The sequence below is a fragment of the Siniperca chuatsi genome, linkage group LG16 (genome assembly GCF_020085105.1).
Source record: "Siniperca chuatsi isolate FFG_IHB_CAS linkage group LG16, ASM2008510v1, whole genome shotgun sequence".
Classification (NCBI taxonomy): Eukaryota; Metazoa; Chordata; class Actinopteri; order Centrarchiformes; family Sinipercidae; genus Siniperca; species Siniperca chuatsi.
The window spans coordinates 13,732,764-13,745,442 of NC_058057.1; the positions used below are offsets into that span (position 1 = coordinate 13,732,764).

Genomic DNA, 12,679 nt, shown 5'->3' on the forward strand with positions numbered 1-12,679 from the left:
ATCTCCTTTACATGTGTGCTCCAGATTGCAGGTAATTTTTCTTCAGGTATTGAATGCGCAACAAAAATGGGCCTTGCCACTAAATCAAAACACATCATTAGAACCTGCTATCACTCCCTAATTGATAGATTTTTTTTAATATCAGTAGTATTTGTAACCACCTGAGTGTTCAATAAGGATGGACAAAGGTTAAAAGCTTAACATCTTGACACATATGTGAATATTTCAGCTTGAGTTTATAACTGTTTCTAATCATAGGTCCCAAACTTGTTTACAGGCAGGTCATTAATACTCTGTAGTATTTTAGCCAACCTTAGAAGTTCTTAAAAAAAGCTCAAGGGGTTCCAAAAAGAAATTTCAGGAATGAATAATTGTGAGTTAAATTGCTGTTAAAATAAACTATACATTCTACATGTTACTGGGGATCCATCCAGGGTCCCTTGGGGTCCTGGAATCCTTTGGGAACCAGCATGTTTGATCAGCACCAGTGTCTCCTCCCAACATGAGGTAACGCCCTCTCTCGCCATGGAGATAAAAACTCTGTTCCTTTCTGCTCTGGTCACGCACAGTTAGCAGTTCATGAACTCACCTCCAAGGCGTGTGTTTGTCCACCCTCTTCATTTCTGTCCAGCCGAAGCTTCCTGCTCCCATGTTTTGAGCCCGCTCCGGTCGGAGACAGTTCACCATGTCCACCGGGTCTCTCAGCGATGTCGACGACGAGCTCCTGGACGGCATCCTGAAGTTTGGCTCCTCCGGTAAAGACTCCAACGAGAGCACCGAGGAGAGCTCCAACTGCGAGGGCACTTGCGCAAACGACGCGCCGGGCAAGAAACGGAAGACAGCGTCCAGGAAAACTGCACCAAAGGGTGTGGCACAGCAGGAGGGCAAGCACGTGCAGAGGAACGCGGCCAACGCCCGGGAGAGAGCCAGGATGCGCGTCCTGTCTAAAGCCTTCTCCCGGCTGAAGACCACCTTACCCTGGGTACCACCGGACACCAAGCTCTCCAAACTGGACACTCTGCGCCTGGCGTCCAGCTACATCGCGCACCTCCGGCAGATACTGGCCAACGACAAATACGAAAACGGATTTATCCACCCCGTTAACCTGGTGAGACTGGGGGATAGAGTGGAGGGGAAACCCAGCTGAAAGTTTATTTATATTATAGGCCTAAAAAAAAAATCTGAGTTAAAATTTAAAAGGTATGCCTAAATTCTGAAAATGTGGGCCGAAGTGAATTTTGTTAAAACCATAATGATGGTTTGTGTGCCTAATAATATTGACTCAGTCACGGTTTTTATTAAAGGCTATCCACTGGAATTTAGGCCCTTACACTTATTAGGATTTTAACCTGGGTTGCAGACTCATGCTGGGCCTCATATGCTTTGTAAGAGCACCGAGGTGACAAATAAGGGTGATAGCTTTGTGAAGCAGGTGCATGAGAGGGGGAAAAGCAACCATTTATGTTGACTGTTTTTTAGGCAAAAATCTGACTCATGAAGCACGTTACGATCAATTCACAGACCAGAAATTATGTAGGCCCATAATCTTTCTCAGAGAATAATTTCGAAATAATGCAGCTGATGCAGTACAACACTGGGAATTCAATTATTACCTGAAAATAACTTCAATAACTGTGCAATATCTCAAATATCATAGCAGATCTCCAAATAGGCTTTTGGAATATTTAATCGTGATATAAGCCTAGGAGACAAAAATAGTATTCAGTTATATATATATATATATATATATATATATATATATATATATCGGAGCCAAAACTTTGTTTTTATTCAGTGCATGAACATCTGGTGATTCCTGCATGGAATTCATTACGTTCACGCGATCCTTGCAGGTGATTAATTGACACATAATTGGTCTGAATTTTTGTTTGACGTCTATTTAATTATTTGATGAATTCATATTCTAGGAAACTATTTGTCCTAATTGGCTGTATTTTCTTCCGCAGACGTGGCCTTTCATGGTTGCAGGTAAGCCGGAGAACGATTTGAAGGAGATGCTGAACACAACAAGGTTATGTGGAACAACGGCGTCCTGACATAACCAAGCGGACACCTCTATACGTTTTCAAAGGAACAATGATTTTCCAAGAAAAAAAAAAGATTATGACTGAAATGCACGTCTCATCTCCGCAGACTTTGAGTGGGAATAACGGAGAGAGAATCTCCTCTCTCCTTCGTTCCCGTAAAGACAAGTTGAATTTTATTTAAATGCATTCTGTCACCTGTTGTTGTCTTTGCTGGTTCAAAGATAAACTGCGTGCTTTAAATTGCTTTTTTTATACCCAGCAGATGCATTTTTACTTATGCAGGCCTTTTTTGGCGGCTGCAGTATGATGGATGGATGTGCACATGGAAATTCAAGTGTTCACTATCTCAAATGGTTGTACAGATTACATGTATATAAAATATATTTGTATCACTTTTACACCTTGTGTACTGAATATTATTTTCTATTTCATTTAATTATGTTTTATTCCCGCGTGTGGGCCAATGCTTTGACCTAGTAACCCCTCTTATCACTCCACTCCTTCAGAATAGCAGAACCTGAGCACCAACGCAGCGTCAGTGCAGATAAGTCTCTCTCTGTTGTTTCTAAAAGATAACCGTGGACGCTGTCACTACATAAACAAACCTTCAAAGATTATTTGGGACCCTGAAAGCAGTTAATGCTCTTGTAGTTTAAACAAGTCAAATTACGTTTATCTTCTTGCCAATTTCATTGATAAATGTACGAAAACTTCAAGAAACAGTATTTATAATTTGATACTGGTATAGGCCTGTAACTTTAAGTTAGTTGACTTTAACAACAACTTCATACATTTATTTCTGAAACAATATTACGATTTGAGTGTCAAATGTGAATAGTAATATATATTTTTCTTTTTTTAAATTATAATTATATTTAGGCTAATTAACCGTCGAGCGCTCACAGGTGTGCACTGATTGGATAGACTATTTGGGATCCAGCCAATCAGGAGCGGAGCGGCGCGAGTTGCCGCAGGTCAGAGGACATTTCAGCCATTTTTGAAAGTAGTAGAAAACCTGCGCGCTGAGCTTTAATCCCGCTCAGACCAGTTGTTTTAATTCGCTCGGGTTATGACCGCTATGTTTACATCATGCTGACAGTTATTTATGCAGTCTGACACGCGCCCCCCTCCCTCTCTCTCTCTCTCTCTCTCTTCCAGCAGAAATACTCCGTGCATTCACTGGTTAAATGCCAAGAAAGCATAACCTACCAAAAACTGCATATAACGCCACTCACATTTAGAGGCCATGATAATGAAACACAAATTTGCACTATTTTAAAGACAAGCGAAATTGCATTTCTTTGCATGTTTAAAGAGCGTGTGCACATTACTGACAGGAGCATAACCTTTACTTGAGTCTTTTCCTTAGGCTACAATTTAGAGGTATGTAGCCTACTTACTTGGTATTTTTAGTTTTATGCTATCTCCACTCCACTATATTTCAGAGGCAAATATTTGCAGCCTAAGCCTACATTTATCTGACAACTATGGTTACTTTACAGATATAGCTACTGGTTACATTTTACATACAAAAGCTGTGTTGTGTTAATAAGATATGATACATTGCTATAGATCAAACTGTCCAACAAAAGAAACTAACTTGAACATGACCAACTACAATTAGGCCTATAGTTAGTAAATATTATTAGCCAAGATTACAGAAATTAGAAATGCTGAGAATCTTTGTTTTTTATCTAAAAGTGGTCCAATTGAAATATGTTCCATCTATATTCCATCTAGGAATCAGCCTAAATACCCCAGTGTGTTATTTTAATTGTACAGTGCAAACTTCCTTTGGGTCACTTCAGTAAAACCCAGTACAAATACAGTTCTTCTGCTTTTGATACTATTTTGGCAATAATTCTTCTGTACTTTTACTTAAGAAAAGTTTGAATGCTGGACTTTCACTTGTATTGAAGTATTTTTAGATTGAGATATTGCCGCTTTTACTAAGTAAAAGATTTGAATAAGTCTGCCACCAATGGTAAGCACAAAAAAAGTTTAACTGAATGAATATTTCTGTAGTTAATGTTTAATATTTCAATTATATTTAAATTGAGCGTGAAATTTCATTCTTCACCTAGTGGAAAATAGAGGTTTTACAAAATAATGCTAACTCAAGGTCCACTTATTAGCTTTTGCTCAGCTTTGAGCTCATGGTCTTCACCATAGACTGTATATTAAGATGGACGACACGACAGCTCCCCAAAGTGAAGCCAAAACATCTCGATCGCCCCCTGGTGGCTGGCTGCAGTGTAGGTCATAAACCCCGCCCCCTCCATGTTAGCAGATGGGACACGAGCCAAACTAAAAACTCAAATACATTTTTCCCAAAGATGGTTTCTGTCATTTTAGCTAGTTCTTATCACGCTGATGTATGTTCAAGTGTTCATTTTTCTAATAAGTTTGGTTTTAATTAGTTATTTGGTGCTATAAAAACGGGATTACACGTCATGATTGACAGCTGAGCCAGGCTCACGAATGAGTTGGACGGGACCTCGATACCGCTGCTCCAACTCCGATCACTACTGCGCAGACTCTGGCTCCAAATGACGTCACCAGTGGAAGATGACAGCTCCCGTATCCGGGATATTTTGGCTTCATTTTTGTACAGTGGGAGGAAGTGGAGACGCGTCGTCCATCTTTATATACAGTCTATGGTCTTCACCGACAGATGGAGTTTTCTGATTTGCCATGGAGATATTTACATTATTAGTGAGGCTAATATGCTAATTTTGCTTTATTCGTCATTAGGACTACTTCTCAGTGACTAGCACAGGGATGCGGCTGTCTTTAATCGCACATATTCATTCACTTTACTTTGCCCATGCAAAAAGGACAGTACAAACTATCCTTTAATAGGAATAATAAGATTGAGTGCCGTAGTAATAAAAGAGTCCCACCGACAACTCTTCAAGGACCCTCACCTAATACATCAGCGGCGGCGTGGCAGGGGCCTCGCCACCACCTCAAAGGGACCACCGTGGAGAAAATAAACTTGGCCGCCTCTCTCCTCAGGCCAGCTGCAGAAAGCAAGAGAGGAAGAGCGATACAGAAGGGGGGAGGGGTCTGCATGAGAGCAGGGCCGGGATTCCCATACTTGCTAATTGTTTTGTTGGACGCCTGCCCAAACTGTGATGTGAAAAAGTTCCACGGGCTGAGAGGGGAGGAAAGGAATCACATTGTGTTCCAGCTGATCCCATCATGTTTCCCAGCTGCCCTTATGGTTCCTTCAGATCACTGACTTTATATTGGCATGACTGTTTGCCAGTGGTAATATGGCCAATGCAGCATAATAGTGTGAAGCCTATATAGTCAACAGTTTATACTGTACATTCCAACATCTCTCTCTGTCTGTCGATACATACATATTGGACAGATGTGTTAGCCAGTGGAGAGACATACAGCTGGTTTATGATGTTTTTTTCCATTATATCTGAAGATGTGATTCTGTGATTCTCATCAAGCCCTCTGCAGACAACAACACCTCCAAATCACTCCTTCTCTTATGTTACATCATTATATACATATGTCATTACTATCCCAAAACTCTCCACAGGCCCCACCCTACCACATCGCTCTATGCCTGCAGTATCCCAAGACTGCCATCTTCTGGACAAAACAGAAGGTGTTTTGGGGGACATTTTGGGGCCTGACAATCATCTCCATGCATCCCTGTTATACCCATAGGAGTGTTATACTAACATGTAATTTCATACTGTGAAACATATAACAGTTCATAGTAACACGTGTTATAAATATACTGAAAGACACTTGTTGCTTGTTGGATAAAACAAAAATGGCATCCACAATGTATAAGAAGAATATGAAGAATATTAATTTATTTGGATCATTACAGTATAAAGACATGCTGACAACTGCAGCACATGGTAAATATTTGACATTGACTGAGTAGGCTTCACAAAACATAAATTATTTATTTTATTTTTCATTTATTCAATTTAAGATTATATATTATACATATTCCCTTTCAGGGGTCGCCATAGCGAATCATGTGCCTCCATCTAACCCTGTCCTCTGCATCCTCTTCACTCACACCAATTAACTTCATGTCCTCTCTCACTACATCCATGAATCTCCTCTTTGCTCTTCCTCTAGACCTCCTGCCTGGCAGCTCCAACCTCAGCATCCTTCTACCAATATATTCACAGTCTCTCCTCTGAACATGTCAAAACCACCTCAATCTGGCCTCTCTGACTTTATCTCCGAAACATCTAACATGAGCTGTCCCTCTGATGTACTCATTCCTGATCCTGTCCATCCTCATCACTCCCAAAGAGAACCTCAACATCTTAAGCTCTGCTACCTCCAGCTCTGCCTCTTGTCTTTTCTTCAGTGCCACTGTCTCTAAGCTGTACAACATCGCTGGTCTCACCACCGTCTTGAACACCTTTCCTTTCATTCTTGCTGATACTCTTTTATCACACAACACACCTGACACTTTTCTCCACCCGTTCCAACCTGCTTGCACTCGCCTCTTCACCTCTTTTCCACAGTCTCCATTGCTCTGAACCATTGACCCTAAGTACTTAAAGTCCTGCACCTTCTTCACATCTGCTCCCTGTGACCTCACCGTTCCACCTGGGTCCCTCTCATTGACACACATGTATTCTGTCTTACTGCGGCTAAGCTTCATTCCTCTGTTTTCCAGAGCAGACCTCCATCTCTCTAGATTTTCCTCCACCTGCTCCCTGCTCTCACTACAAATCACAATGTCATCCGCAAACATCATCGTCCATGGGGATTCCTGTCTAACCTCATCTGTCAGCCCGTCCATCACCAGAGCAAACAAGAAAGGGCTCAGAGCCGATCCTTGATGCAAACCCACCTCCACCTTGAACTCCTCTGTCACATCTACAGCACACCTCACCACGGTCTTACAGCTCTCATACATGTCCTGCACCACTCTAACATACTTCTCTGCCACTCCAGACTTCCTCATACAATACCACAGCTCCTCTCTCGGCACCCTGTCATACGCTTTCTCTAAATCTACGAAGACACAATGCAACTCCCTATGACCTTCTCTGTACTTCTCCATCAGCATCCTCAAAGCAAATACTGCATCTGTTGTACTCTTTCTAGGCATGAAACCATATTGCTGCTCACAAATGCTCACCTCTGCCCTTAGCCTAGCTTCCACTACTCTTTCCCACAACTTCATTGTATGGCTCATCAGCTTTATTCCTCTGTAGTTGCCACAGCTCTGCACATCTCCCTTGTTCGTAAAAATTGGCACCAGTACACTTCTCCTCCATTCCTCGGGCATCCACTCACTGTCCAAGATCTTGTTAAACAAACTAGTCAGAAACTCTACTGCCACCTCTCCTAGACACTTCCATACCTCCACAGGTATGTCATCAGGACCAACTGCCTTTCCACTCTTCATCCTCTTCAACGTCCTCCTCACTTCACTCTTGCTAATCTTGGCTACTTCCTGCTCCACACCAGTCACTTCTTGTACTCTTCGTTCCCTTTCATTTTCCTCATTCATCAACTCTTCAAAGTACTCCTTCCATCTTCCCATCACACTCCTGGCACCTGTCAATACATTTCCATCCTTATCATTAATCACCCTAACCTGCTGCACATCCTTCCCATCTCTAACGCTTTGTCTGGCCAACCTGTACAAATCCACCTCTCCCTCTTTAGTGTCCAACCTAGCATACAAGTCCTCATATGCTCTTTGTTTGGCCTTTGCCACCTCTACCTTCACCTTACGCTGCATCTCCCTGTGCTCCTGTCTACTCTCTTCAGTCCTCTCAGTGTCCCACTTCTTCTTAGCTAACCTCTTTCTCTGTATACACTCCTGAACTTCCTGGTTCCACCACCAAGTCTCCTTGTCCGCTTTCCTCTTTCCAGATGACACACCGAGTACCCTCCTACCTGTCTCCCTGATCACAGTAGCTGTAGTGGTCCAGTCATGTGGGAGCACTTCCTGACCACCCAGAGTCTGTCTCAGCTCCTCCCTGAAAACTACATGACATTCTTCCTTTTTCAACTTCCACCACTTCGTCCTCTGCTCTGCCTTTGTCCTCTTCATCTTCCTCACCACCAGAGTCATTTTACACACTACCATCCTGTGTTGCCTGGCTACACTCTCCCCTACCACTACTTTACAGTCACCGGTCTCTTTCAGATTACAACATCTACACAATATGTAGTCCACCTGAGTGCTTCTACCTCCGCTCTTATATGTCACCCTATGTTCCTGCCTCTTCTGGAAGAAAGTGTTCACTACAGCCATTTCCATCCTCTTTGCAAAGTCTACCACCATCTGTCCTTCTGCGTTCCTGTCCTGAAGACCAAATCTGTCCATCACATTCTCATCACCTCTGTTCCCTTCACCTACATGCCCATTGAAATCTGCACCAATCACCACTCTCTCACCTCTGGGGATGCTCTGCATCACTTCATCTAACTCACTCCAGAATTTCTCCTTCTCTTCTAACTCACATCCTACCTGTGGGGCATAACCACTCACAACATTGAACATCACCCCTTCAATTTCCAGCTTCAGACTCATCAACCTGTCTGATACTCTTTTCACCTCTAGAACATTCCTCACAAACTCCTCTTTCAGGATAACTCCTACTCCATTTCTCTTCCTATCTGACCCATGGTAGAACAACTTTAACCCTGCTCCTAAGCTTCTAGCCTTGCTACCTTTCCACCTGGTCTCCTGGACACAGTATGTCCACCTTCCTTCTCTGCATCATGTCAATCAACTCTCTAGCCTTCTCTGTCATAGTTCCAACATTCAAAGTCCCTACTGTCAGTCCTACATTCTTAGCTTTCCTCTTCTCTCTCTGCCTACGAACACACCTTCCTCCTCTCCTTCTTCGTCTTTGACCAACAGTAGTCCAACTTCCACCGATACCCTGTAGGTCAACAGCACCGGTGGCGGTCGTTGTTAACCCGGGCCCTGACCGATTCAGTATGGAAGTCATTTTCACGATTCGCATTTTTAATTTGGCATGTGTTTTACGTCGGATGCCCTTCCTGACACAACCCTCTGCATTTATCCAGACTTGGGACTGGCACAAGAAGACACTGGCTTGTGCCCCCTTGCGGTTGCATTATATATATTAAGATATAATTTTGATGGATTGTTCCAAATTTTATTGGATTGACATCACATATTGAAAAGCAAGAAGGCAGTAAATGTGCTGTGATTGTTTTCATTATGGCAGATTGCATTCTCTTCTGGGAGGATCAAATGTAACTCATCACCAACATTCAGCTCTAGAATAACAGCATTTGACAGGTACTCAAAATGCTCCAGATGCTTGCTCTGCAAATTAAATATTATGGCTTTCCCATTATGAAATACTTGCACTTCCATGCTGCCTGTGATCGTGTGACCACATATTGTAAATCTAAAATAGTACACTCCATTCACAGGCACAGTGAAGAAGACAGTGGTTGCATTGTAGGCGTTACCAACATTGGTGAAGACCTTGCTGAACCTTAGAACTGTTGTAAGGCCCTAAACCTTCTGCTGAGTTTGTCAAAGCAACATGAAATGCCACCTTTGCTAATCTGTTGGATTAGACTATCCACTCGGCACTCAGTAGTGCTCATCCTGTCAATTAAAGATGTAAACTCAACTTCTTGAGCTGTGCAGCTTCTGCAGCTGACGGTCACTGACTGTCACTCTGGCTTCTTTGGACAAAAGTTCAGCTGCTTGGTTTTCAAGATCAACCCTCAGCTCCATGTTTACTTTCTTCAGCTCTTTCACTTGCCTCTCACTGGCACCAAGCCTCGCTCTGAGATCTGACAGCTCTTCTGACTGCTCTGTGTTTACTTTCTTCAGGTCTTCCACTTGTTTTTCACTGGCTCTCAGTCTCTCCTCCATGGCGGCGTGGTCTGTCTTCAGCTCCTCCAAGCTGGTTTTAGTGATCTGCCTGCATCTCTGTCTCCCTCAGCCGGCCTTCATTGTTCCTCAGCTCTACCTTCTGTTCTTTTTATAAAACATATTTAAAAATGTTTGTAAATTCTTTATATTGTTAATTGCATATATTATTTTATTTTAAATAAATAAATAAGTGGTAGTAGTATCTTTCTGAGTTCTGCTGCCAGTTTTGAGGGCTGCAAGACATCAACAGGAAAAAAATCTTGTCCGCAAAAGTGAAAATGAAAAAGAGTAGCTGAGTCCACCGGGCTTCATGAAAAAAACAATGAAGTCTCATTTTTGCTGTGTCATTTTCTGCGTGAGAGAAGAGAAAGGTTTTGCTGCCTGTTTCTGGTTGTTGAACTGTTCTGCCTCAGCATTAAGTGCAACCATGTCTGCCTTTTGGTGTTCTAAGTTAATGACATTAATGCCAGAAAGTGTGTCTTCTTAAACAACATTAATAGGAGAATGTTGGAAGCTAACAGGACACAAAGACAACACATTTTGCCTTCTGTCTGTTATTGTGTTCACATCATCAATTTAATATACTGTATAGTCATTGATTAAGAAGGTGCTCTCACCCATATATTGGCCTTGGCCTCTGAATTGAGGTGGGGTTCATAGTATTTATGCAAATGTATGAAAAATGCAAGATTTAAATGTTCCATTTCTTCTGTTTGCATAATGTAGCTGAAAATCTCTAAATTCTACCAGCACCATTTGGGATTTCTCCCCTTCTCTTTATCAATCTGTGTGACAACTTGTATTGTTTAATTAGAGAGACCCTGCCAAATCGTCTATTAGAAACACATGCTGCTGCTCTCATGACAAATGTCATGTCATGTTAACACTTTGCTTTATGGAAAGAAGATAACCAAGCCCCTTACGTCTCTATTTTAGGTATGTCGAGAAGAATATCATTATTGTTTTAAATAACAGTAAGCCTTTATTATAATGACTTGACGTGGAAAAGTCAATCAGATATTTTGACCAGAAGATGGGAGTCTTACAATACTTGTGACACATAATTTCTAAAAGTTGGGCAGTGGTTGGAGGGATGAAGTGAAATAGATGAACAATGGATATGTAGCTTTAGATCATTTAATATGGCACACAGATGTCTATCACTTATCATTTACTATGTATGTTTCAAAAAGAGAAAAAGGATTTAAAAATACTTTTCAGGGAACTGCCAACAGTATCTATTCAAACCAGTAGATGGCAGCAGATGATCCCCTATAATGAAAAGTTGTGAATTTCAAGAAAAGCAATAAGGGCAAGAAATAGAGGGGTGGTTGAAGTAAGAAATAAAGACACATTGCATGGATCTTTAAGGATTTAGGGACATTGTAAGATGATGACAGGGTGCAGCAACAAAATGAAGCACAGCAAGTGAAGAAACTGGAGATGAGGTTGGGGTCAGGGTTGTGGAGGATGACAGTGGAGGAGCGAGAAAGCGTCTGAGTAAAAACATTCAAATTATGTAAATGTTTTGGTAAAAGACTGCTGACTGCTGTGACTGGTTTTCCTGTTGTGCCTTATGAACATTAGATATAGTGAGTGCTGGACATCAGTGTGTCACGCTCATCATGCTCACCATGCTCACCATGCATGTAAAGAATTGCCAGATATACTAACATGACTGAGGTTAGGGAACAGCTGGTGGTGGTGTCAATTTGTATCAGATGGCATGGCAGCCTGGCACAGCAGCCACCAGAGCGGAGCAGATACCATAGATAGCTGGGGCCTGCCCAGATCGCCTAACCATTTTTATTGGCATGCTCTCACTCATGTGTGTGTGTGTGTGATTGTTGGCACCAGTTTGTGATTATTAAAATGAGCACAACAGGTGTCTGCCATGAGCCACCTATGCAGTAAACTATCTATCTTTATCTCTCACATTCTTCTCAGAAACTGCCTTTTGCCCCAAAACTTGACTTAAAGTGGCAATCCTTAAGATTTCAGTCCTGGTTGATTTGGCGACACCTAGTTACTGGTGCTAACAGCAAATGCAGTTTAATACTACAGGTCACAGAATTCTGAGGACAACAAAACAAACTATTGTTGTTTTGATAAATAAGTCAGGTAATAAATGGCCTTTTTCCATCATTCTGTGAGCAACCGTGATCTGATTTTATGCTGCACATGACATGAGTCTGCAGGGCACAGTGAAAGGAGTTGGTTACCTCGCTGAAAAGTTGGAGATGTGCAAACCTGTCGCCTGCAGCTCTTCATCTAACAGCTCACTGTGGCTGCTCGTTCTTGTTCCATTACTCCCTGCAATATTTCAAACTGATCCGCTGTCAAAAAATGCCGAAAATGACGTTTGTCTTGTTTTGTAGACACATTTTTGATGAACAATAGCAGTAAGTACTAAGCTCACTGACAAACACATTGCATTTTCTGTGAGTACTTTATAATAAAAGTCAACTTGTGTTTTGCCAGTTAAATGCTTTTAATGTGAAGCTGCAGCAGTAGGTTCGGTTTGCATTAGTAACTTAATACAGCATTTTTTTTTCAGGAATGTCGCAACAGACACCCAGTTTGCAATGCTGCAAATGCAAGGACTTTTAGTAGCGGACCATAGACTCAATCACCACTGTGTTCGCTCATTTGGCTATAGATAGTGATTTTACAGACATTTATGTAAATTAATATCTTTGAGATTGCCACTTTAAAGGATCAGTTCAGTTGGAATCCAACAGCAACATCTTTT

At 41.8% G+C, this 12,679-nt stretch overlaps 1 protein-coding gene across 1 annotated transcript; it reads left to right on the plus strand.

Annotated features, from left to right (window-relative positions):
* The first annotated feature begins 547 nt into the window (after positions 1–547).
* Positions 548–2,446, plus strand: tcf21 (transcription factor 21). The gene is made up of 2 exons (XM_044169541.1): positions 548–1,108; positions 1,968–2,446. Exons 1-2 carry the CDS (start codon positions 686–688, stop codon positions 2,055–2,057), a joined length of 513 nt encoding a protein of 170 aa, XP_044025476.1. The 5' UTR covers positions 548–685; the 3' UTR covers positions 2,058–2,446.
* The last annotated feature ends 10,233 nt before the right edge of the window (positions 2,447–12,679 follow it).

What these genes read in the sequence shown, in the direction of transcription:
- tcf21 (XM_044169541.1), top strand. Translation starts at nt 686, where the DNA reads ATGTCCACCGGGTCTCTCAGCGATGTCGACGACGAGCTCCTGGACGGC. An exon ending in TTATCCACCCCGTTAACCTG is followed by an intron (nt 1,109 to 1,967) that starts GTGAGACTGGGG and finishes TTTCTTCCGCAG; the next exon opens with ACGTGGCCTTTCATGGTTGC.